Here is a 26483-nt window from a genome sequence, read left to right on the forward strand (position 1 = left end):
GTGCTACGCGTGACTTTCTGATCGTGGAAACCTGCGAAGAGGAGGCGAAGGCCCGCTTTCGGCGTCTCCCCTGGCAAAGAGAGAGCGTGCTGTCTCCTGTCGCCCGGTTTTTCTCCGTCGGCGAGACATGCCCCGCGGTGTTCTGGCTACTTTCCATCGGAAGCAAGGTTTGAGAAACAGAGCAACGACTGAGCCACAGAGAGGAGATGCGTTCACACGTGACCACGAACAAGAAAAAAACAAAGATTCGTCTGATCTTTCGATAAAAGTTGATGTCTGCAACCCTAACTTAGGCTCGCACGCCCTCGAACCTCGCGTGAAGGGCTCCCCCGCCCGCGGCGACACTCCTCCCCTTTCCCAGGCGCGTGCGTCAACAAACCTCCCCCCCCCTTCCCCCCCCTACATGTTCAGCCGCTGTCGCCTACGCGACGCTTATCCGTGTGCACACCCACGAGAGAGGGCAGATTTCTGTGTTGGCGGCTGCTGCGCATGCATGGCGCGTTGACTAGGCGTCTGTCGGAGACGGGTGACGAGAGGCAGGCTCGCCCGGTGCGCGCGAGTGCTTCGAGGTTTTCGTGGCTGTGCACGGCCTCAGTCGAGTCACGGGTTGAGTTTCTCGCAGGTTTGTCGAGGCCAGGGTTTGACGGAGGGCACGCTCCTTGTTGAGAGAGGCGAAAGCAAGAGAAACAGGAAACAACGAGCGAGCAAGAGGCAATTACTGAGCGTACTTCTGAGACCACTCCCGAGCCGTCTGGTCGTATCGCATTCTGTCTGACTTGTACAGATGCGCGATCTCAGGAACCAGAGGATCGTCTGCAAACAAACACACAAAAACACCCCGTGACTAAAACAAGAAGACACAGCACAGACACACACGCAAGCCCACAACGGCACGTCAGGACGCCAAACAACGTGCGACACGTGCGTCCTGGACGACTTCCAAGTTGGAAAAATGCGAGGCACACCCCTCAGACGCCCGCATGCATCGACGCGCCTCTATACGCATGCATATAAACATATAAATATATCTATAAATATATATGTATATATGTGCTGACGAAATGCAAGCTGGCAGACACTTCACGCGACGCCAATTCCCTGCGTCTCGAGCGCAAAAAAAAAAGCGCATGCAAGTATTTACGCATGCAGATGGAAAGTGGATTTGAAAATGTCCACAAAACCCTCTCAGTTAAAGAAGACACGGGCACCACTAGAATATCCACCTGAACAGTTGACTTTGCGTATACATGCGCTTACCAGGGTTAGGATCTGTGAGGAGAGAAGAGATGGACAGAAGGACTTTCGAGATGGTGAGCGCAGGACTCCACTGATCCTTCAGAATGTCGAGACAGATCGCGCCTTGACTGTTGATGTTGGGATGGTAGATCTTCGTCGTGAAGTTCACCTTGGGGGGCTTGAACGGATAGTCGCTTGGGAAGTGAATGTTCAAGAAAAACACTCCTCCGCTGTACGGGCTGCAAACACACACGTCCGCAATTCGTCAACAACAATTACAAATAAACAGAGATATGCGTATCAAAATATGTGTACGTGTAAACCAACGACACGCAGACATGTGAATCCAGTCCTCCTCCAGGACCTGGCTTTTGCTTTCCTTCCAGCACTGTGTATGGATAGAGGATATAGAGGATGTCGATGGATGCATGCAGAGAGGCACAGACACACCGGCAGAGATCCGCAAACCCATGCACCCGCGACGGGTAAACGCCGGCGTCCCTCCAGGTCACGCCAGTGTTCGGGATCAAGCATACAAGTACACATATACAGACGTGCATGTATATGTAGACACACTCGCATAAACATATGCATACATGTAAATGTAAGCAGACATCGGCGAGCGTACCTGTCCTCAGGGCCCATGATGGTCGCTTGCCAGTGGAACATGTCGTCGCCAACAGGCCCGGCCGAGCAGTTTGTCGGCGGATCCTTGCTTAGGTCATTGAGCTCCTGCAGACAGCACACGCGCCGCAGCACCACTGTGAATCTCCGCAGAGGCGAAGGTCGTTCTCCCGACCAGTCAGCGCCCCCCGGAGCCGACACGGCAACGGGTACAAAAACACCTGAACAGACAATATGGGCGAATGTGTATATGGATGTGTGAGCAGAGACATGCGTGTGCAGTGGACGGGCTGCGCAGACTCCGACGAACTGCACACCGTCCCTCGCCCCGCCACCGGCAAAGGGACGGAAGGAGAAAGCGAGTTTCTTCTTCGCTTACCTTGTTGATTCTCTTGAGCGCCATTGTCCCAGAGTCTATAAACGAGGGATGCAGTGGACGAGACTGGAAGGCAAGACCTTCAAACAGCAGGGAGGGGCTCGTCGCGGGGCGACTGAGTCAAGCAGAGACAACAGGCGAAGAAGCGAAACAAAAACCAAGTTCTCTTGATGAGAGACCTCGACTGAAGAGACGTGCGCGCGGTCCGAGAGCGAGGGGTTCGCCGTCTGGCTCCTGAAAACACACACAACGCAGCAAAACGGCAGCCTTGCGAGCGTAACACAGCCGCGGGCAACGCGCAGCTCACCAGCGCTGCAGCGCGCCTTGGTCACTCGCCTCCCCTGCACACCGAACTCACGCGACACACGAAGCAGCCGACGCGCCGTTTGACTGGAAGTCTTCAAAGGATCTTATTCACTCGCCACACACAAGCTGGAAGACGATTTGCCGGGAGCCAGAAACCTGCATTCACTACCGCAGCGAAGGCCCCTCTGCTTGCCTCGCCCGCGCGGCACGACAACAGAGCTCAAGATGCAGGCGGGTGGCTCGGCACCGTCCGGCACGTACGCGGCGAAGCGACAGTTCACGACACTGCACAGAATCTGAGCAGTTCACACAGGCACTCTCACACGGGGCGCTGATGCAAAGCTGAGCCGCCGGAAATGCAAAAACGAACGCCTCACGCCAGTGACGGAAGAGCTCTCGCGAAGGATCCCGGCCGCCAACCACGCGCACACACGTCCAAGACACAACGACGACGCCAGACTCCTCTAGACCCGAATACGAGTTATCTGAATACAGAAAAGTTCACCGTGCTCTCAGACACCAGGTATCACCTGCAGCGGCCCCTCCCACAAACGAAAACAGAGTCACCACACAGTGCGAAGGAACTCCGCCTGTAGCGCGTTAGGGGAACACACGCGGGGCGAGCACGAGAGTATGCAAGTCCAGAGCTACCATTCGACCGAGAGACGACAGACGCAACACGAATCCGCTGCAGAGGGCGAGAAGAAAGAGGGAGTTAACTCCACGCAGGCCTAGCGGACTGGAAGCTCGGCTCTCCCGACGGACAAACTTCCGTGGCAGCGCGCTTGAGTTCCTTTTTGTGCAAGCAGAAATTGTCAGGGAGCTTTCTACGGGGTTTTCGAACGCGTTTTCCTTCCTGCTCAAAGTATCCCACTGCGAGTTCATTTCGGGCAAGCGAGGAAGCGCGAAACGCAAGAAACGAACGCCACCATTGCTCTCGTGGCTCGTTCGCTCCGGCGAGTGTATCCCGAGAGTGCTGGACTGCAACACGTTGGAACGCACAACTTGCAACTCAGAAGGAACGCGCGAGAAACACTCGCTGGAGACGATTCTAGGTACTGAAATAGAAACAGCAAAGTGAGCTGGATCGGTCGACGGCGGCGCGTATATATAACGGCCGTGCGAATGAACGCCCGTGTAAGTTTCTTCCTTCGTGTATTGGTTTTTACCGCTGGGGGTGGCGCACGCAGGTCGTCGTTTCCCGGAGTTGTGGAACGAAGGACGCGGGGAGGCAGGGAGAGAGGAAAAGAAAACAAAAGTCAAAAAGAGACCCAACCGAAAAAAAATAAAGTTTGAGACGAAAAGGATTTCCACGCCTGGAAAAATCGCCTTCGTCGGTGTTTAGTCGTGCTCCCCACCTTCGCCCTCGGCCTCCTCTCCGTGTCTGCCGTTTACGCACTCTCACTTTGTCGCCTAGGATGTGCATTCTACGCATATGCTTAGTACCCAGACACACGCGCAGCTGCCGCGCGCGCCTTTGCATGCTCCCGTTGAAACGGAATAAAAGTCACATCGGCGGAACTGGCGTCCGGCGGTCAAACCAACGCTTCACAGTGAACAGCGTGAATCTGGATCTTGCAAGAAAGAAAAGAATTTCAGCTTTCCGTTCTTCTTGAAGAGGGAAGCGAAGCGGGTGCAAGGCGGCGACACCCGTCAGGACACTCAGTCGGCTTTTATACGAAACGCATCCCCAACGCATATTGCGGCGGCGGCGCGTGGCGTGCGAGTTCACGCCCCCGTCTGCCGTGGCAGGGCCACGGTGATTGAAACTCTGGCCTGGCAAAATCTACGTGTCTTTGACGGCCGCAGAAACAGTCAGGAAAAGACAGAAGTGACCGCCCCCGTATGGTTTTCACGGACGAGGCAGGGACGACTGCGCAGCTGGGGCCTCGACGAGCAGACAGACGGCTCCACGGGCAGGGCGTACACAGTGGAAGGAACCACTAGTCGGAAGCTGTGGTTTTCCGCATCTTCTCTGCAAAGTAAGGGCGGCGAAGTAGAGATACCATGCAGGACTGCGTGTGTGCTAACTTTCTGCGGAACGGTGCGTGGAAGGGGAGCTCGCGCCTCGCGAATGCGGCCCCGGGTAGTATGTGCCGCGTAGCCAACCGCTTAGCCAGCAGTGTAGCAGAGAAAATTTGTCGGTATTGCGGAGGTTCTGGTCTCGAGGGGCGTCCGCGCCGTCAGGGGGGCATGGAGCTTTTTTGCACAACAAAAGAAGTGTCGAGGCTTGCACAAGGCGGAAGAAACGCACAGGCTCCGGCAGAGAGCCTCTCCGACGCAGCATGGGATGTGGCTCGGACGCTGGTCATAGCCGCGCAGCAGCGGTTGGTAGACAACAAGTAGGCTGCGTCGATTCCAGTTCGGTTAGGAACAACTTGCATTCCAAGTTGGAGAGAATGCGTGAGAGCTCGCTGGAAATATGTGCACTAGCTTTCCAGTTCAGAACGGGCAGCTACGATGGTACGGCGCTCGGGTGCCAACACGGAGTGCTCCAGCACGGGTCCGGCGGGAAAAAAGCGGGCGAACCACGATACGGACAGGAATTCACTTTGTGTCTTTACGCGACGGGACATCCCCCGCTTCCCGTCGCCAGACTCCTGCTTCCCCCAAGGTGATTGTTAGCTTGGCTCCCGTCCACTGCTTCCTCGAAGTTCGGATCTTCCACGGTGCTCCGCCAGCCTGTATAGGTAGAGACTGATCCAAGAGAACATGCAGATGCTCTCCTGCTAACACTCCAGTGTTCCTGCGCATACAAACGAGCAAGCTTGCTCTCGTCCTTGTTGCGCAGTCCTCCACACCTCCCACCAACCAGAGAACGCTTTGAACGCAGGGGAAAGTGTTTGAGAGCACGTGTCTTCTAGGCCGCGCCTTACCCGTCTAGCTCTAAGAGAGCCTTCGTGCGGCCTGGCTGACGAGCCGCGTCCGCCCGGCGCAGAGAGCGCAACGCCGTCGGACGACGGGAGGCGGGCATCTCTTCCCTGGCGTGTGTGTTGGTGGCAGTGTACCCGCACTGACGTCATGCTCGAAAACTCAGAGCGATATTTTCTAGCCGTGACGCGAAAAAACGTCAAGGCTTGGCAGTCCTACTGCTCTGAGAGTCCGCTTCTGTCATTCATTCTCTATTTGACTATATTGGAAATAAGTACCTCATATGGAACAGCAGTTTCGGCATCTTCCAGCACGGGGGACACAGCTGCTGCTCACTTGCAGTATAATGCAAAGAATCACCCTGTCACTGTGCGAGGCTTCTCGGACTCAAGACACTATATTTCAGTGTATTTGAAACCGATGAACAAATACGCTTCTTTTGGGCACCAGAGGTCTGATGCAAATCATAGTGCTTCAGGTTGTGTAAGGCCGCTCTGCGCGAACAGCATTGATGCCGCGTTCTGCTCGCAGGCGGCAAGACTGCCTCGCGATTCTGTTCATGTTGCCAGGAAAACTGCCTATGAATGGAAACTTGGCTGCTTCGTCAAGCAACTGTTTTAGTGAATAAACGACAACAACGGGGTCTTGAAAAGTCGGACTGTCAAAGCAAGTTCTCAGTGCATGGTGACACTATTCAGCTGTGAAGTGCACAACTCACCCGCAATAGGCATATATAAAAACGTGGAGACTTCCATTTGCGCCCACCACGTTACGCAGATACAGGCGCCAGTAGAAATATAGATACACCAAACAGACATGTTAATCTCCATATACAACATACTGGGTTACATTTCTATACCACCCACGTCTCCTGGAACAAAAGATGACGCTGCATTTCTGCTTTTTCCCGCGCGAGTTAGAAACTCCCTCCACGCGGAGAGAGACGCAGAGGAAACATACTAACACGAGAGACGGAGACTTCCGCGCCGCACAAGAAACGCGAGGGAGAACAAGGGAAACGAAAGAAAAATAAGGTGAAGCTCCCGAGGCGTGCTGAACACCACCAGCGCAAGAAGAAGCAAAACGATGCAGGCGCAGAGAATAACACGAAACGAGGAAACGCAGCGAATGAACGGATGGAGAAATTGAAACGAATGAAACGAAGGCGAAAGACAGACGCGGAAAAACAGACGAAAAACACGCAAACGACTTAAGAGGCAGCTTATGCCGCTGAGTCGCCCAGCAGGAGACACGCTTGCTGAAGAGCTGCGAGGCGATATTGAAGCTTGGCGTACCCCATTTCCACAGCAAACTCCTGAACGCTCTCGATGAACTCCCTGCAACACCCACATGGCAACAGACACACACAGCTTAATGCCGCAAGGAGACTATGTGCACCTACATACATTCAAACCTGCCTATACTCGCGCTTGCATGCACTTTTGGTTTGTAAAGGGCCCAATTCAATGAACACCTCTTCGCTCCCACAGTTGTCCCCTTCATCAAGTACTGGGGCTACTGGAGCTCACATAAACCGTTGGCTGCCATCCGTCCACTACAACACAAAATGTGCGCACGCGGCATACGCATGCGCGTTCATACTCGCGAAAGGTGCGCCTCTGAACACGTTGACTTCTCAAAGCAAAACTCACTCCCAGTCCTCTGCTCTGAGTCGCGGTTTGAGAGATTTCCCACATCTGTAGCAGCAACACAGTACACGTCAGAATACCGGGAAAAAGATGACGAGGCGTAACCGAACAAGGAACGCAAAGGACAGACCGGAAGATGAAGCGCACAAGCAGCAAACTAAGAAAACGACATACCAGCACGTCAAACCACAAGGAGTGCTACAAGGTAAATAGACGCTGATGTTGGACTGCGACTTTAAGCTCCCTGGAATATGATCACCAAGCGAACACATATCCACAGTTTTGCACATACAAGATATGCTTCAGCTGAGGCAGATGCAACATTTTATGAGCACCTATACGCGCGGTTTTAGTTCCTCGCATGCGAACATACATGCACACACCTCCCAACCATGCATGTTACCTGCATTTGCTTCGTCGATACAGCGCGTTCACGGCGTTGCAAGCAGAGCATGGATGATCCTGCGCCTGTAAACGCAAAAAAACAGGTTGGCAGGCGACATTTCGCTGTCACTTCTGTCTCAATGACACACCCTCATCTGCGCACCCGCCTGCCTCTTTCTTCGTTTGCATGCCTCCGGCTCGAAAAGCATGCTTCCCGCGACCTCGTTCCATCCCTATTCTCTTCAGCTTTCTCTCAAGTTAAAGCCGCCTCACATTCGCTATCTCACACATGACATTCGCTATCTCACACATGACACTCGCTATCTCACACATGTGCGACGATCTAAGCAGCTCGCCACACATGCATGCCCTTTGACTCTCTATTTATTTATTTACATTTGCATCGAGCTGTACGTATTCACATTGCACAGGCACCCCATATCCACACTCGCGAGCGGTCGCGCTCGCTGTCAGGGATGCGATCTACCGGCGTATCTGTCTGGATAAATGAGGACCTCACCGCATAGGCGTAGTATTTCGCTCCGACTGCGCGATAGAGGTGAGCCTCAATGACGGGATCTGGAAACGCCTCGCCACATCGCGGGCAGTTGCTGCAAAAAGCAAATCGACACCCACCATCGGCGTCCTCTGGCGTGTGTCAGACGCGCTCGCGGGCCGTGACAGGTTTTTACAAACTCGGCGAGCCGCTGAGGGTCCGTTCTTCTTCATTTGCGCAAGACCCGTCCGACGGATCCGCTTTAAAAGGCTACGCGGCTCAGGCGTTGCTCCCGCACGCCTGCGAGGTTTTTTTTTCGAGCTCCTCGGACGAGCCCAAGATCTCGAGTCTGCAACGCCCACACTGAGTGTTTCTCATCTCCGGGCGCGAATTTCTCACCAAGTTTTGAACTCGACGACTTCTCCGTTTTCGAGAATTTCTTGATCTTCGCGGATGCAGAGAAGCAGATCGAGGTTGGCGACCGTGTGGCAGGCCCCGCACTCTACGTCGCGCAGCGCCAGCGACTTGAGCGGACTGCGCCAGCCGAGGTGCGAGAACTCGCTCTCCCCCGCGAGCTCAAAGAGCTCGTGGCGACGCTCCTGGACACAAGGAGACAGGTGAAGAGGCGGAGACCGCGTGTGAGGCGTGGGGCGAAGGAGAGAAGAGACGTGCAGGTAACAGTGAAGAACCCCTACGGGGCAGCAGAGCGAACCACGACAAAGCGGCGCGAGCCGCGAGAGAGCGGGTGAGACCAGGCGCACCAAAGAAAGCAGGAACGAGACTCCTCTGCGGCCGCGGCTACACTGAAAACCGGGTCTCTACGAATGCCAGCTTCCCCCTCGACCCCGGCTGCGAGACCAACAACCAGCCGTCGCCTCGCCGGTCGCCGTCGAGCTGCGTCTCGCAGATTCAGCGGCAGACTCCGCGCTTACGTCGAAAGCCTGAGCCCAGTTGTCCGCGGTAAAGTCTATCGCGCGATCCACAGCCAGCAGGCGGACGAGCACCTTGACGGCCTCCAGGCGCCAGTTGCCGCCCGTATGCCGCAGGCGGCTGCCCAGGCGGTTCGGGAACTCGAGCTGCCTGAACAAATTGAAAAAATGCGAACACACAAGAAAAACAGTGAGAACCAGGGAGTGCGTGAGACAGTCCGCGGAACGAGACTCAGACGCAGGAAGCCGACAGGAAGATCGCGAAGAACACGCAGGAAAGGAAAGCCTTACTTGAAGGAAAGGTCACCCATCGCGTCGACTCGCCCGTACTCTGCAGAGCAAGCAGAACGACACAGAACGGTGCGTGGAAGAAACCGTAATTCTTTATGCCGCAAAACAGAGACTGAGAGCGAGAACGGAAGTGCGCAGAACTCTCCTTTCTTCACAGAGGCAAGGGCGACGCCCAAACAGAGAGACGGGGGAGGCGTGGGCACGGATCGAGATCAATGCGGTGTGAAAGAGCTACTGCTGCCAAAGAGAAGCGATGAGGAAAAAACATTTACCCGATGCAAATGAGACACACGCCAGCGGAAGGGCGGGAATTTCGATTTTCAAAAGACACGCGCAAAGAGGCGCGCCACGAGTGTGTGTGTCTGTGTCTCACGTTGCAGCATGAATCTGGGGTCTTCCAGGCAGAGGAGAATGTGAGAGAAGAGCGTGAGTTTCTTTCCTTCTTGCAGCGCCTTCATGAGGAAGTGGATTTTCTTCTTTGCACGTTTTTCGCCGTGGGCGCGTCCCCTGGCTTCGTCTTCGTCTGCCGCGTCCATTTCGTCCTCGTCGTGAGTAAGCAAGATGTCGCTGGGCGTGAACCACAGCGCCGCGACGAAAGTGTGGATTTCTTTCTTCGTTTCTTCAGGCGTCATGTTGAGGAGTGCGAGCGGAACCTGGTTGCCCAGTGCATCGCAGTTCGCCGCCTCCGCGCTCGGCGCGAGGTCGTCTTCGTCCTCGAAGATCTTTCGGTAGAAACTCTGCAGCGGGGAGAGGACGATGCGATCTAGCAGCGCGCGCAGGAAACGCCGAACGGGGACGGGCAGACAGCAGAAAAAGACGAGGTGATCTTCGACTGGAGTCGCGGCCGCAGGCAGACCCACACTCTCAGCGTCTTCCTCTTCCTCCTCTTCTTCGTCGAGGTCGCTGGCGTCGCCGTTGGCCGCTTGCGACCCGCGCCGTCGCGCCACTGGCGACTCGTCGGCGCTGCCTCGTCGGGCTAAGAGCTCGGCGATTTCTTTTCTCCACGGCTGGCGCTGCGGACTGCCCTGGCTCTCTGTGTCGCCACGCACATCCTGCGCCTCCTCGGCTTCGCCGAAGATCTCTTTGTAGCCGATCCACGAAGAGGCGTCCAGCTGCGCGACCGCGAGGAACGCAGAGGAGACAGTGACTGGGAGCGCGTCGAAGAGCGGACTGCGGTTCAGATGCAGAATCACCGACGTCAGGTGCTTCTCGCCTTCGCTTAGCAGGACGTGCGGCGTCGCCACCAGCAGGCGCCGCGGATTCGCAAACACCACGGTGAGATTACGACGCTCCGAAAGCTCCGTCAAAAACAAAGAAAAATAGACCGTGCAGTACCGAAGCACCTGACGCACACCACACACAAAACAAAGCATGCAAACACATATATACGGACATATGGAGATATATCAGTATATATGTGGTACACGCACGAGCGCTACTGGGGCCCAGAGCGCGAAGGCGTCTTCAACAGAAAGGCGCACGCGTAAGTAGAGACGCGCAGACAAACCGCACCTGTCCGGCGGGGGCTTGGGGGTGTTTGCTCGCGTTAGTGCATTCCGAGACAGGCAGATCTCCGAAATGAAACCGAAACCCGTTCCCTCTTTCTTCTCCCACGACGGTTTCTTTGGCAAAAGGCATGCACGTGTTTTTTCTCGTCTACTCACGGACGCGTGTGTGTGCGACTACAAACCCGCCTGGGGAAAACCCTGGAAGAGCTCACTCTGAAGGGCTGGCTGCTGAGACTTGCAGGGCAACGAAAACATTGACACCGTCACGGCCCGCATGAGCTCTACATCTAGATTTGCACTCGCCGTCCTCTTGACTCCACGTAGATCACGCACGAATATACACACACGTACATCTATACATGTGTATATATGTATATAGACATGCGCCTCTGTATGCATGAACCTATTCCCCGGCCTAAGGCAAGAACAGATACTACACCACATCCTCGTGGCTGCGTGGGTCTCCGCTGAGCTTGGCGAGGGTCGGATTCGCACCTTTTGATGGAGGGCGGGGTCGAAGAGAAGCGCCTCCTGACTGCACACCCATGCGTAAAAGAAGTTAGGCAGGGCGACGAGGTGCCGCACGACGGACGGATAGGCCACGCGGCCGCGCAGAGAGGAGAGATCCTTGTACAACGCCTCCAGACTGCGGCCGAGAGTCTGAGGAGAGAAAACACACCAAAAAACCGCCACCATGAGGAGGTCTGCGCCCAGGAGAAAAGCCGACGAAGGAGAAGGCGACGGCGCGCGAGTGGTTCACGCGCTCCCCAGCGTACTTTTTGATGCGCGTGACCTCCGTCTCGGGGTATTCAGGTGTCCTCCAGAGACGGGCTCGCACGCGGGGTGGACATACAGCTGTCTGCGCCTGCGCGACGCTTGCACCTGGAGACGAACGCGTGCTTCCAGGGCCTGTCTCCCTCTCTCTGCCGTCCTCTGGGCCGCTTCACGGCAGATCGCTCCCTGGAAACGGCGGCGGCCCGCGGAAGACAGAAGCGAGCCTTCCCCTGGCTTTCCGGAAGCAGGCAGAACGGGGCGTATCGATCTGCATCTCGTCTCTGCTTCCTGGGAGTGTACTTTTCAGATGTCCGCTCACTCTGAAGGCTGCAGGATGGAACTGAGTGGTTGAGTGGAAGTCCGCAAGGCCGTCGTCCGGCCCGTTCGCGTCGAAGTCCTTCATTTCCGCGTCTACTCCGTCTTCTGCTTTCTCTCCGTTTGTCGCGCCCTCGTCGTTCTCACTTTTCAACAGGTTCTCTCGGCGAGCTGCATTCAGTGCACTGCTCTCTCGATTCAGCCAGTCCGACGCCGTCGTATACTCGGGGTCGATCTTGTCGCACAGCCGCACGCTGTTGAAAATGAGCTGAAAACGCAGGCAAACCAGACTCGGAAGGACACATGGCGCGACCGTCTGTCCTGACGGCCTCGCAAACTCCTCTACTAGCGGCGCGTCTGCTGGCGAAAACCGTTTTACCAACATTTCTCCGATAAGGCGAGACCGCCGGCTGGGGGACGCGGGGCTGCGGGGCGGCTGGGGACAGCCCCTTGAGGGCACCGAGAACTCCGTTCGAGTGCGGCAAACGCCCGAAAAACGCGGCGCCAAGCCGAAAGGGAAGCAGGCGTCCAAAGACTCCGTAGCCTCCCCCGCCCCTCTGAAGGGAGGCAACAGGCGAGCGAGCCGAGGCATATAGGATATCCTCTCCGGCACCCACTGCGAACGGGCGTCTGCTCGAGCCCGTCGCGTGCGTCTCTTCCGAGCTTCCTACTGAGCTTTCTGACAGACACGCCTCGCTATGTCTGCTCCTGCGGGTTGAAAGAACCTCTCCGTTCAGCCCTGCCTCGTCGCAGGCTGGGTTCCTCCTCGGGTTCGGTCTTACCGCGTCGTTGAGGAGGATCTCGAAGCAGACGCTGCGGTAGATGCCCGGCTCCACGATCGGCTCGATGCTTGCGGCGAGATCGTGGTCTGCGTGGTTCAGGGCGCTGAGGCGCGCGTTGCCCAGGTCGACGTCGCGCTCGAGATTCAAGCCGCGCGCGCCGTCGCGGGCTTCAGCCGGACCCGCCGCCGGCTCCGCATGCGCCCCTGGGACCGCATGCATAACGTCAGGGCGCCCGCCCCACAAGATGCCTTTCCGCTCGCGAAGCAGCTGCGCAAAGTGCAAGTCGTACAGCAGCCGCGTGTGAGGCGCGCTCGCCGGCTGCGCCGCGGCCGAAGAGAAAAAGAGTGGAGACGCCGGCGACGTCCGCCGCGGCGTCGCGAGCGCCAGCAGATTCCCGAGAGGGAATGAGAAGAGCCGCGACACCCAGAGAGACTCCTCAAACACGCGGTGCTGCCAAAAAAGGAGCGCCAACGACTCGCGCAGACAGTCCCTGCAAACGCCACACACTCGAAACGCGAGACAGTAAGCCAACCCGCCAGCCGGGCGCGAGAGCGGCGAAGAAAGCTAGACGCGGCGAAACCGAAGAGAGGCACAGCGGTTCTTCATCAGGGACGCCTGATGTTCCTAATTGCTCGCTGCTCCAGCGACTGTCTGCCTTCTACTGTCGCGAAGCTCCGCCGAGGCCGCGGACACACTCGGGAGGTCTGCGCTGGGGAGAGGGACGGCGCTGCGCAGCCGCCGCGCCGCGCGGGGGGTTTCGGGCGCTTACTCTGCGAAATTGCTTCGTTTGATTCTGCTGAAGCGCCGGTCGAGGCCCTTGCAGTGCACGACGGAGAGGCGCTCGCCGCCCGGTCCGTGGCTGGAGGGTCCAAGCGCGTGCGTCGGCAACGCCCAGGCGCCGAGCTCCTCCGCGTCGAGAGTGGAGCAGAGGTAAACGAGGGGCTTCGGAGCGGAGGCCCGCGAGTTGCGTGCCGCGGCACTAGGCGCAGAGGCAGAGGCGGCGGAGCGATAGTGTCTCTCGCGCAGCGCAGCCTCCAGGTCACGGAGGACCGCGGCGACGGAGCGCTGCGAGGTGGCGGAGGAGCCCAGGTGCACCGTGGGCTGGCGGAGCCGGGCAAAGGTCGCGGCGAAGGTCTCGAGGTCTCGCGGCTCAAGCGTCTCGAGGCCATCGATGTCGCCACAATCCTCAGCCGGCTCGCCTCTCTGCGAAGCGCGTGCCTTGTCCGCCACCGACTGAGAATGCGCGGGCTGCGCGTCCTCCTCTCCGTCCCCCTCCATGTCTTCCGCCGCGGGTGCTTCTTCTCCGCTCTCCGCGGCTCGCTCTCTGCGGCGCCTGAGGGCCCGACGGAGCGCCGAGACGAATTCGTCCATGGCCGCGACGGGATCCGCGCGCGCGACGTTTCCCTCCTTGAGCGCGCCGCCGACGAAGAACGCACAGGACTGCCGCGGCTCGTAGACGGCGACGAAAATGCGGTCGATGGCCTCCGCGCCCGGCGCCTTGTGGTGGAAGACGTGCACAAGAATCGGCGACACCGCGGAAAGGTACGCAGACGAAGTCGCACCCGACGAGAAGGACGAGCGGGACGAAGACGAAAAACGCGACAGCGAGGGAGAGAAAAAGCGCCCATCCGTTGGACGCAGAGCTGAAAAGCCAGAAACCAGAAACACGAATAAATGCAAACGAAAACGAGACTCGCCCCGCAAGCGGAAGCCCGCGCCCTCCTCCGGGCTTCCCTCCGTCGAGGCCCCTTAGTCTCAACAGGTCCGCACATGCATGCCAAGAAGCGCGACCACGCGCACACATACACCATTTTTCATGAAAACAAACCCTCAGCCCTATCTATCCTTGATACATATATACACATATATAGATATATCTGAACAAGATGTGCGCGCGTCGCCGTGAAGACGTTTCCCGATAGTGACGCTGAGTTCCAGTGATCCAACGTTCGCTTTTTCGCGGCGAGGCAGCCGACATCTCTGCAGGAATGGAAATGCATGCATACGCCGCGCGACAGGCAGCAACAACGCTGCGCAACCTTTTCGCTTTGGATCTACTTTCGAGATTACACGACATCTTCCGCACACCTTCCTCCAGGTTCGTTGAGCCGACGACCATCGTGTTTCCAACCTTGGAGAGGAACTGGAAATCCAGCGGGATCTGAAAGCAGAGGCGACCGCGCACAGAAAGAGAGAAAAATGAAAAAAAAAAACTAGCGAGGATGGTATGCTCCTTCCAGCGCCACGCGGCACGAGTAGTTTGCCATGAGAAGAAGAGTCTCTCCTTTTTGTGCTAACTGGAGCCTTCGCTCCGTGGCTGCTGCCTCTGAGGCGCAGCCGCGCACGCGACGCAAGCGCCTGGGGCGCTTTCCAGTCCGGTGGGGGGTCGCGCGTCCGCGCAGGACTTGCCTCAGTTTCGTAGATCGCCGCCGTATCGCTGTAGAAGAGCGAAGGCAGCTTCTCTTTTTCTGACTGGAAGAGACTCTCCGGCAGTGTCATCTCGAGCAGTTGCTGTTGCTTCATCCCGCGGGGCAGCGAGTAGACACCGCGCAGAGGCTTCAGGGCGATGTCCGCCTCGGGGGACAGAATGTCGCTGTCCTGCAGCCGCTCGCGGATGTCGCGCTTCGTGTTCAGATACACTTGCCGGTACACCTGAACCGGAATCGTGTAAAAGACCCGCGACGCATCCGTCGCGACGCGGCAGTAGAAGAGCCCAGGATCCTGCGCACACACATGCGCGCCGAGCCCAGATGCTCCGTTGAGCCCGCAGAGACGACTGCAGGAACGAATGAGGCAACGTCTGCGTGGTGTTCGACTCGAGCAGACAGACACACTCCAGGGAGAGAGACAGGCTGCGCAGCCACCGGGGAGATGAGCAGAGAGAGCGTCTCGAAGACACTCCACAAACCCGGGATGCGAGTCGACCCCAATGCGTTCCCTCTGACCGCTGGAAGATGTCCCCAGGTTTCATTTCGTCTTTATTCCCTAGGAAAAAGCGCACGCCGCGGTGCGGAAGGCGCCGTCGCCTCGAAGTCATCCTGTTCCCTCGCCTTCCCGCTTCTCGAGCTCACCTTCGCGTCGACCGCAAAGTCCAGCAAATGCCAAGGCTGTGTAAGCAGCAGCGCGACGTCGTGGAGGGAGAGTCCCCAGTGCTTCATGAGCTTCGAAACTCCCACGTGGGCTATAAGGGCCGCCCGCGAGGTGCCCGGCGGCAGCCGCTGGACGGCGCTGAGGGCGCGGGCGCGCGCCTGCCGAAGTTGCTGAGGAGAAAAACAAGAACGACAGCGATGCCAGACGACTCAAGAGTTGGGCAAGATACGTTTTGCTACGCGACCACGATGAAGCAACTCGAAGCGGGCACGCGAAAACAACATCCACGCGAGATTGAATTTCACTCGCCTCCACAACGACCCAGATCTGCTGCCTCGACGTCAACAGGCGTGCATATCCCAGGTAGGCCGGCGGCTAGATATGCGCACATATGTGAACCTAATATTTATTTACTTATTTGTTTGGTTTTCTACATGTGTTTCTGGGAGCGTGGAGGTAAAAGAGGGAGCACACGGGTTCTGTCCTTCACTGGTTGCGCGGTCGCAGAGGTGCGTGTGAGCCTTCTTGGGGTCTCTGCGTGCCTTTGTTTTCTCTTTGCGCGCTTGCCCTTACGTCTCTCTGCTGTTTCCAGTTCTTTTTTTGAGCGAGGATCCACGAGACGACATCTGTTGACCAGAGTCTTTTTTCCTCCTGTCTCTGTTTCGCCGCGCGCTCTCGCTCTGCGCAGAAGGCCTCCTTCGCCTTGTCTTCTTCTCGTCTGACCACGTCTTGTGCGTCTTCCTCCCTGCTGCCGGCGGCGGCGTCCTCGACTGCGACGGGCGTCGGCTCGTCGTCCTCCTGGCCGAAGAGGGTCCCTTCGGCCTGGGAGGCGTCTCGCGGCTCGGGCGCGAACTTCGCGACCTCGTCGGTTTTTTTCTTACGGAAAAAGTGCTCCATTTTCGACTGGAGCGGGTTGTTCGCGGCCTGCTGTTTCTTGAGCCACTCAGGCACCGCGACTTCTGGGATGGGGTTTGGGAGGCCCTGACGCATCGCGGGGATGCAGAGGATCTTTTGAAACTGGACATCGAGGCGCTCTGCGTAGTAGTCCCAGTCGATCAGCTGGCGGATGTCGATCGCCGCGAGAGTGCGGTTGGCGCTCGCCTGAGCAGCTCCGCGCGCGAGCTTTTTGGGCGTTGTCTCGGCGGCGGCGGCGTCGCCGGCGTCGCCGTCGGCGGCGGGCGCGAAGGAGCTGGCGAGGAGCCCGAGCCACTTTTGGTAGTAGAACGCCTTGGTTTCGGGGTCTGCGTGGAAGAGCTGAACGGGCACCGCGCGCGCGGTCTTCTCGACGCCCACCGGCCGACTGACTACAATGTACTGCGTGCTCACGGGTGCTTCAGTCAAGTAGGTCTCGTTCCGCAGCAGCTCCGCGAGGCGCTTCGCCGTCGTGATGCTGGTGCTTTTCCCCAAGCCCTGCGAAACAACCGGCTTCGCCAGCACTTTCTTCGTCACAATCAGCTCCTCGAGGTCCTCGTCGTCCTGCACCGAGACACCCCGACTCGTCAGCAGCTCCCGATAGCGATACGCCACCGCCGCCGCCGCGCGGTACGCTTCCTCCTTCGTTTTGCCTTCAATCAACTTGGGAAACACCTCCGTCTGAAACAACTTGATGATTTGCAACTCGCCGCGACGCTTCACCTCGAACCCCTTCAGCTCCGAAATCGACCCGTCCTGCGCGAAAATGACGTAGCTGAACACCCACACACGAAACAGCCGCCAGTGATGGAACCCGCCCTCGAGAGCGCGCAACGCACACGCAAGCGCGCGAGAGGTGGAGAGAGAAAAGCAGCGAGCCAACAGACGGACGCCGAAAAAACGGCGAGGAAAGCCGCGCACCGCTTCTTGAGAAGATCGTCGCTCTTTTCGCTCGCAGGCAGGAACATGGCGCGCCAGGGGCCGTCGAGTTCGAAGTAGACTTCGTTGCAGATTCGGCGTTTGAACGTCTGCGTCGCTTCGTCGTAGTCGAGATACTGGTCGTTCGTGTAGCGGCGATGGACGTCCTGATTCAGCATCGTCGTGGGGAACTCGAACCGGAACTCCTTCCCAGTCTCCTTCTGGTGAAACACGTACTTCTGCGGGAATTTCTGCGGCAGCATGCACCATATCCCGTCGGTGTCGAGCTCCATCGTCACTCCGAGGCCGTCAATCATCCGTCTGCAAGAAACAGGCAGAGAGCACTCGCCGCGAACGCCTCCACACACGCCGCGCCTCGACGCCCCCAGTCAAACCCCTCTCTCTCCTCCGCTCCGCGTTTTGACTAGCCCTACAAGGCCCCTCTCCGGCACGAATTTCTCACTTGGCGCCCTGAATAATGTCCGCGCCGGCCTTCGTCACGACCGCGCCCATCTGCATGGAATACCAGCGCGCCGCGTCGCGCTTCACGTAGCCGTAAAAGGAGTTCAAAATACATTTGTGCGCGAGCTGCAGCGAGTCATTCAGCAGAATCGTGTCCTGAGAAGAGAAGGCAACACGCAAAAAGAAAAAGGCCGTGGACAGCAGCCGGCAATGCCGCGCAACCGCGCGTGTGACACAAGAAACAGACGGAGCCACAGCCGCGCGTAGAACGGCAGAGCACGCAGAATCTTCGGGAGCGAGTTCGTCGTTTGACGGAGACCGCGCCGCGCGTGGGGGCGGCGCGGACGAAGAGAGAAGGAAACGGAGGGACACGCAGAGGGCACTCTAGCCCTGAGAGGGAAGACCTCAAGATTAGATCGAATCGCTGAAGAGCAGCGGAGTAGTGAGACGCAGCAAAGGAGAAGAGACGGATGCGACAGGTGACTCTGAGCCGCAAGAGAGACAGGAGAGGGCAGTGAAGGCCTCGAAGGCGGGGGAATGGAGAGAGAATCTTCGGCGCACGCACACAAAGCAGATTTGACGCCCAGAGCAGCGCGACCACCAGGAGACGCGCGCAAGCCGAAAGCGGAAAAACGTACGTCTGCGTCCTTCTTGGCCTGGAAGGAGCCTCCATCTTTCTCGAGCTTTTCCCTGAGGCGCTCCGCAGCCTTCAGGCGCCGCTTGAAGATGTAGCGACGGTCGCGGAAGGCGCGCACGGTGTCGACGTAGAACGGATTTTCGCGCTGACAGACAATGGCGTGTTGGTCGACTTCCTGAAAACAGAAGAAAAGTTGCAGACCCGAAAGCGCCTAGCGCCGCGACCCGAGAGCGGGGCAGACGCGCAAACAAACCAGAAAAAAGACTCAAGGAGCGGCAGACGCGGGCAAGGCGAAAGCAGGAACAGCCTCCGTTTCCAGATGCAGGATCATAAACGTTAAGAGATACCCCCAAGTATTCCGTGCCAGTCCCAAGGCCCCGCGAGCGTGCGCGTGACCATCCCCTCGCCCATCGTCCTCTGAGGCTTTTCCGGTTTGTCGGTCTGCGACAACGCCGCTAGACCGCTCCTTTCTTTTCGCTGCGCTGCGCGTCTGCGCTACCTTTTGCATTTTGGTTTTTTTGTAGGCTTTCACGGAGAAGTCCTTGACGACTTTTACGAGTTCCATGTGTTTCTGCTTCTCCGTCAACTCCGTCCACGACTTCTTCGTGCTCTTGGCGTCCTGCCTGTCTTCCTCGCGGGCGAACCCGTCTCTGCCGCCGCGCCCTCGCTTCTTTGTGCCGCCTTCCTCGTCGTCCTCTTCTGCCTCGGAGTCTTCGCTCTCTTCTTGCGCGGCGCGCGCCTGGGCGGCCGTCGCCAGCGAAGACTTCTTTCCGCGCAGGTCGGGCGCCGTGCAGACGTTGAAGAGCTTCATCTGCAGCTTCTGCTGGAGGGGGAGAATATGGCCTTTCTCCGCGGGAGACACCTCGAGCTTCCGCGTCCACGTCATGCGCCGTTGACAGAGTGACGCTGCACAGACACGCACGCAGCGTTCTTGCGGCGACCGACAGGCTCAACACACCGGCGAAGAGCGGAAACCCGCGCGACAGGAAGGCCCGAGGAGCCTCAGCAGGCCGAAGCGCCACGGATGCCGACACGACATCGCGCAGACGCCTCAAGGCGTCGCGGCCAAAGCGAGGCACGGCGGAAGACTTGGACCCAACGCTGAACGCTCTCAGACAGCGACGACGCTCGCGCTCGTGCGAGAGGTCGGCGAAACAAACGCTCGAGACAAGGGACCAAGGCGCTGCGTTCTGCAGATGCGAAGGCGGCTGTGAGGGACTCCGTGGAACCCGCCTCCGCAGGCGGCGAAGCTGTTTTCTCAGGCTTACCTTCCTTCGAGAAGGGACACTGGCTGCAGTAGTCTTCGTCCACGACGGCCGGCGGCTGCAGGCGATGCGTCAGGATGATGTTGGGATACATAGCCGACACGTCGAGGTGATAAAGCACGGGAAGCGAGCGGAGGACGCGCGAGTTGCGCAGACTCGTGAGACGCTCCAGCATGTCGTTGCGATGCTCCTCCCAGTCGCTGAAGTCCGCCGGTGTCAGCGGCGCCGACGCGGCGCTCCCGTTCTCCTGCTGAAGCCAGAAGAGCAGCGTCTCGTCCAGCGAGTCAATCAGCGCCTGATACGCGTCGCTGTCCAGCGTGAAGGTCTCTTCCAGGTCGTTGCGAAAGCTGAAGACGCGCACACAAGTCGACGCGCCCCAGGCACGCAGACACCGCGCCAACCCTGAACCCTGACTCGCGCGCCTCAGCTCTCCTTCAGCGCGCCTCTCTCCCGGGAAGAGGCGGCGCGCATGCGCCCACTATACACACCGCAGCTCCAGACAACCATGTACACACATATGTAGATGTCTGTATATATGTGTCGGCGTGCGCGCTGGAGTGCTGGCGAGGCGCTTACATGCCGCACTTGAGAGACTCGACGCGGCCGCCGACGTAGGAGTCCTCGAGAATCAGATGCATTTTGCGCGTCTTTTCGTCGCGCCAGTACTGCAGGTAGCGGGTTTGGTGCTTGTTCGGAAAAAGGACGCCGCGCCCTGCGGCCTCAGCCATCAGGAGCTGCTCGCACAGCGTGCCACTGCCTTGCCGCAGCACGGACTCCGGCTGCAAAAAGGGCCCGGAAACATCGGAAAAATCCGGAAAAACAGTGGAGAGAGGGCGACCCCCCGCCGGCCGGGAGGCGAGCTAAGTGACGATAGAAGCAAGTCGATCAGGAAGAAGGAAAGAGCCGAGAGCGGAAAGAGGGGCCGAAAAAAGGGGTTCCCGAACCCGAGAGGAGCGGAGACCGTGGAAGCGTGCTCGACACGCGAAGACAGTCACGCGGAAAAACTGCGTGGAAAACGAGTCAAACGCATATATACATGTGAACTCGCAAACGGGATCTGGTGCTTACGTTCATCGGGATGATCGTGCAGAGCGCGAGAATGAAGTTGTGAATATATTTTTCATAGAGGAAGAAGGTCGCGACGGCATCGGACACCGAATAAACGGCCAGCTCTTGAGGTCGATGCAGCGCGAGCGGGACCTGAAAACAACACAGCGACGACGAAAGCGTATCCAGCAACTTTTTTTCTGCGTCCTGTTCTCCCGCAAACAAGGGAACACGCGCACGTGCGTCCGTCGCAGGACTGTATGCTCGCGCGCGGATTGCGCCCAGAAGACAAGTCTGCGTCCGTATGGATTTCGTGCATGCAAATATACACGTGCGTATGCATGTGTGCAAGTATGTATGTGTCTGCGGGAACGCCTGTATCTCGATCGCCCGTGCATGGCATCCCTGTCTTTGGGTCTGCAGAGAGCTCGCGCCTTGCCTCCCGTCTGCCCTTGAAGAGCCTGAAGCCTCTTTGCCTCCTAACCATGTCTTCGGGGTCGACTTCCACCGGATTGAATCGGAGTTTCTCCTTGCAGACGAGCTTGAGCGTGCGCGATCCTTGCGGCAGATACGAGTCGCGCTCGACCCACTTGAAGCAGTCGATGTGAATCAGGGCGCTGTTCCCCTGGTAGGAACTGTCCGATGTAAAGGGCGTGATGCCGAAAGACGTGTTGAAGTCCAGCCCGTTGATCTGCACGCGCCGTGCACCCGCCACAGGCACCTCCCGTTCCATACAAACATTCAAACATACATACATATATACATGTGTATGTTTGAATATATGTAGGGATTGCAGAGGGTAGTTGAGAAACACACAGGGTGAAAAGGATTACTTGCCAAGCGGACTGCAGAGGTCTCGCGCCTTCGCGGCCGTCACGCACCTCTCCGCGCCTGTAAACGAAGGGGAAATCGAATGTGTCGCCGTTGTAGGTCGCGAGAATGTGCGGACGGAGCTTGAGGACGTGCTGCACAAAGCGCGCGAGGAGCTCCTTTTCGCCTTTCTCGTTAAAGATGATGAAGCGCCCGGCGCCCTCCATGTTCTTCTTCGCGCGAAACTCAAACGGATGGATGTCCTCCGACAGCCACTGCCGATTCACAATCAAGTAGCCCTGGCCGTTGAACATGTACGAAATCAGAATCACGTGATCGGAGTTGCTATCCGGGAACTTGAGCGGCTGCTTGCTACACTCAATATCCCACGCCAGAACGCGGAGCGGAGGCGCCGTGGCGCACTCCGGCAACGGAGTCAGCTGATGAAGGAGAAAAAAGACAACAGACGCAACAGCAAAAAGCTCGAGAAGTGGAAAGGAAGATGCACGCGCACCGCCGTCGAGATGCACGCGAGAGACAAAGCGAGGACAGCGAGGAAGTGGAGAGTGGGAGCAGCACAAGATGAACACGTCGGAAGGAGAGGCGTGTCAGGGCGAAACGAAGGGAGAGAGAGTCTCGGTACAGATGAATGCCAGACGCGCACGCGCATCGCCGTCCGATGTCGTCCTGAGGCTGCGTTTTGTTTGATTTTCCGCTTACGAGTACGGCAGAAGCCAAGGCGGAGCTCGTGCGTTGGACATCATGCCACAGACCGCAGCGCAGCTTCAAATCGATGCAGCACCTGGATGCGAGGTAAAATCCACAAAATCAAACACTTCAAACGTACTCAGCACGACAAACACAAAGACCCGCTGCCACGCACGGGCGCATCTACGCACGCACATATATATATATATATATATATATATGTATACATGTGCATATATATATATATATATAATATACATATACTTAGGGGGGGCAATCCCTGCATACATCTAAGTTCGTCCGTGACTCCCTTCTCACGTTCATGTGTCGCTGCGCAGCGACGTATATATCTAAATAGAAATGAATACATGCATGCCCACTTAGGCGACGTCGCCACGGCGCACGTTTGCGGACAAGTCTGGGGTCAAACCCAACTGCTGAGAAAGCTGAATGCGTGCGAACAGGCAGGAGGACGAAGTGAGCAGCGCTGCGCAGACATATGCCGACCCTCACGAGGCTCCGGCAGATAGCTCTGCCTCCTTGATGTTTTGTGTCTTCTACTCCGCACTGGATACGTCATTGTTCACAAGGATGCTGACTGGAAGCGATATTCACCGCGCGCTCGAGATTCCCCAGCACCGCTCTCACGCAGCTCCATGCAGATGCATGTAGGACTCCATGTTTTTCAAATCACTTATGAATGACCGTTTGCTCACCGCGTGACGTAGAGGACGTCGGCTTCGAAGATGTCTTCGATGAGGGCGGTGACATCCGCGCCCTGTTCCTGCCTCGATTTTTTTCCGCCGCAACCCCCCCGCGCCTCATCCCGCCCCTCGCGCTGACCGTCTGAGCCGCCCTTGTCTCCTCCGTCCCCAGACGCGCCCTGAATGAATGCGAGATCTGAAAAGTTTGCGTCGTCCGGAGACGCAAAAGGCGAGCGCAGAGTCCTCGAAAACGCAGAGGTCTTCGCCTTAGTCTTCTCCGCGAAGCTCGCCAGCCGCTCCTCTTCGCGCCGGCGCTCGCAGGCCTCACGGTTTTGCCGCACTAAACGCACACACGAAGCCCGACAGACAGAAACCCTTCCAGCAATGCCGGTGACGGCATGCGCTGCCGGCACCAACCGGCAAACCGAAAACAAGAAGAAAAGCCGCAGGATCTGCAAAGACGGGCTTGGAAACCGCTGAGAGCCCGACAAAAAACGAACGCGAAAGAAGGAAGCAAAAGAGGAGAGAAGACGAAACGGCGAGGGCGCGAGAACGACGCGTGCCCGGGACTCCTGCGGGCAAGGGGAGGCGGTAACCCAGTTCAACTCAAAACCTCTCTACGTGGAGACACTCTTTACCGATTTTTCGCAGTTCGTCGCGCGCGCCGACCAGCTGCTTGACGTTCGCGAAGGAAACTTTGATGAATTCGCGGAAAGAGGACGTTCTGTTTGCCCCGTCCTTGCGCCAGCTCGGGTGAAGCGGCGCGAGATGTGCGGGGTCCGAAAGATCTTCTCTGAGGGTCTTCTCGAAACGCACCTGAAGCAAGAAGAACAGAACCGGAAGGCGCGAGTGCATCCAGTTTTTTTAAACATACAGCAGAAACCACCTAAACTCTAAATGACCGGGCGGCTGAGAAGCAAGCGGCGACGACAGATCGCGAGAAGTGCCCTACATTTGCTTCGCCGAGGAGATCCAGGAGCGCCTCTTTGAGCTGCTCAAAGTACGAGCCTCGCGTGCGGTGAAGCGACAGGTAAAAGTAGGGCCGATGCAGCAGGGAAGTCCTCCACGTCGCTCCAGTCTCAGACACGAAATACAGGTGCAAGCCTGAAGAGAAAAAAACACGCAAAACGCGAGAGAGCGAGACGCGATGCAGGCCGAGAGAGATGAGATGAGGCTATCAGCCAGACTCTCTGAAGGCGCCTTCTCGCCCAGACGCCCCACAGCAGGCCCGTAAAGAGCTGTCTCGCCATACACCGCGAAGCCGTCAAGACGAGAAAACGACAAAGAAAGACGCGCCCCTGTCTCAGCCCGTTTCACCCCCCCTTTGCCCCCGCCTCCCCCCCGCCAAGCTTCTCTCCTCCCCCTGGCGCTCGCTGCCTTCGTCTGCGTTCAATTTCAGAGATCCGACACAGGCGGAAGGAACGCGATGCACCTGCGCGGGCGCCTGGTTTTCTCAAAGCTGCGATCTCTGCAGGGAGGCGAGCTGGGTCTCGCCAGCTGCCTTTCTTCTGCGGGCGAGCGTAGGGCGGGTTTCCCCCCGCTCTCCGCTAAGACTCACCGGAGACTGTCTCTTTTTTCTCTTCACTCGTGGCGATCTCTGCCTGCATCTGGACGATGTTGTACAAGTAGCCTCTCTTGGTGCCAGGGGCGTCCCAGACGGCCACGCAGAGCTCGCGCTCGAGCCACGAGGCCCCTGGGACCTCGCCGCCGCGCCGCGAGAAGTTTGGATTCCGCTTCTCGCGCGCCTCGCGTTCCGTGGCGCTTGGAAAGTCCGCCTGCGAGGGCGAAGCCGCGGCCGCGGAAGACGCGCCGGGCGATGTCCCCCCCCCGCACCAGCCGCCGCCTTCCGCGAAGAGGAGGAGCGCGCAGAGAGCCCCGGCGCGCCCGACGAGGAAGACGAGGCCGCAGCAGACGAGTCCGCAGCAGACGAGTCCGCAGCAGACGAGGCCGCAGCAGACGAGGCCGCAGCAGACGAGGCCGCAGCAGACGAGGCCGCAGCAGACGAGGCCGCAGCAGACGAGGCAGGAGGCAGCGTTCGAGTCTTCCGCGCGGCGCCCTTCGGCGAGGGCGACGCACAGAGATCGATATACGGCTCACCAGAGGTGGTGGAAACACTCGGTCGGTACTGCCGCTTGAGGCTGTCGCGTCCCGCGGCCTGCGCGCCGCCCCCCCAGACTTCCTCAATGTCCACGCTTTCCGTCTCCGCTTCGTCTGCGTCGATGCACACGACTTCCGCGGGGCCAGGCTCGCCTCTTTCTGCGGAAGGCGAAGTCGAGAGAGAGCGGCGCGCAAGGTCTTTCCGCGCGCCTTCCGGCTGCGTGGGCGCCCGAGCTACTGATGGACTATTGGGCATCTTGGAGGGCGAGGCGAAGGCAGCGAAAAAACGGAGAGATGGCGAAGCGCTGCGCCAGAGCCCGAGCCCCGGCAACCCCCAGAGGAGCGAGACGCAGAAGCTGAAGGAGGGAGCGAACAGACGAGGAGGCAGAGGCCACACAGAGCGGAGCAGACGAGAGGAGAGAGAAGACGAAAAGAAGGCCGGAACGAGAGAACGCGAGAGAAACAACGGCCTGCATGCTTCGCGTGAGCCGCAGTTTCTCGAGAGACAGGAGGCGTGAGCGAGAAGCGAGGAGATACTTTCAGATTTTCCTCCTCGCTTGAGGCACTAGCTCCTTTGTAGAAGCTATGAGCACTGTCCTGCTGGATGTCCTGCGTCCCTGGAGAGACTTGACGCGTTCGTTGGAGACCGAGAGAAGACACAGAGTCGAGCCGTCAGGTCTCTCGAGCCCTCGAAGCAGGAGCCTGCATCGCATCTGACTCTCTCGCTGCCTCTTTCTGCTTTCATCGCACCATGGCGAGGGAAAACAGCAGCTTAGAGACGCTGCACGAAAAGAAAAAAAAATCGCGAGATCCAGCTGCTTCTCTGCGCGCACATGCACACACGCTGACAACAGACGCTCGACTCTTTCTCCAGGCGCGTCTTGATACTACCGAGCCGCACACCCACGGGAGAAAAAAAGCGCGTTTTTCTCAATCTCTTTAGTCTTCTCTGCTTTCTCCTCGCTGACGCTTCTCTGAAGCCTCTGTCGATCTTCACGTGGCTTCGCTTCGCTTTTTTCGCGCAGAATCTCCTCTCCACGCCTCGCCTCCCTCGACTCAATCGCCACCCTGTCTTGCAGCTCCCGCCTCCCTTCGTCTCTCTCTCTCTCGCCTCGCGGTGTCTCCCTGCCCTGCGCGCGTTTGTGGGGTTGGGTGGTGCTGGGCTCGGCCTTCGGTAGTTGGAACGGAACTTTAGCCGAACCCTGCACGCGACGCTTCCCTGCACATTCTTTGCGAGGGCCTCGCACTATAGGGCGAGGCGCGAAGCCGCGTAGAACGCGTCGAGGGTTTTC

At 58.2% G+C, this 26483-nt stretch overlaps 2 protein-coding genes across 2 annotated transcripts; both read right to left on the minus strand.

Annotated features, from left to right (window-relative positions):
• Positions 1-715: 715 nt before the first annotated feature.
• BESB_044060 (ubiquitin-conjugating enzyme subfamily protein) lies at positions 716-2263 on the minus strand (the record flags this gene model as incomplete). The annotated part of the gene is made up of 4 exons (XM_029362857.1): positions 716-813; positions 1258-1475; positions 1865-1968; positions 2240-2263. The coding sequence occupies 4 exons, from the start codon at positions 2261-2263 to the stop codon at positions 716-718; spliced, it is 444 nt and encodes a 147-aa protein (XP_029220223.1).
• A 4372-nt stretch (positions 2264-6635) lies between these two features.
• Positions 6636-25447, minus strand: BESB_044070 (DNA polymerase family B protein; the record flags this gene model as incomplete). Its single annotated transcript, XM_029362858.1, has 31 exons — positions 6636-6750; positions 7066-7110; positions 7466-7530; positions 7967-8057; positions 8342-8541; positions 8875-9022; positions 9163-9202; positions 9536-10505; positions 11166-11330; positions 11764-12027; positions 12542-13031; positions 13311-14184; positions 14630-14702; positions 14951-15262; positions 15613-15801; positions 16205-17318; positions 17465-17782; positions 17925-18079; positions 18562-18735; positions 19060-19466; positions 19829-20172; positions 20402-20604; positions 20894-21025; positions 21357-21563; positions 21754-22122; positions 22403-22484; positions 23107-23434; positions 23733-23910; positions 24047-24198; positions 24653-25150; positions 25192-25447. The coding sequence occupies 31 exons, from the start codon at positions 25445-25447 to the stop codon at positions 6636-6638; spliced, it is 8958 nt and encodes a 2985-aa protein (XP_029220224.1).
• Positions 25448-26483: the final 1036 nt, after the last annotated feature.

This window comes from Besnoitia besnoiti, chromosome III (assembly GCF_002563875.1).
Source record: "Besnoitia besnoiti strain Bb-Ger1 chromosome III, whole genome shotgun sequence".
NCBI lineage: Eukaryota > Apicomplexa > Conoidasida > Eucoccidiorida > Sarcocystidae > Besnoitia > Besnoitia besnoiti.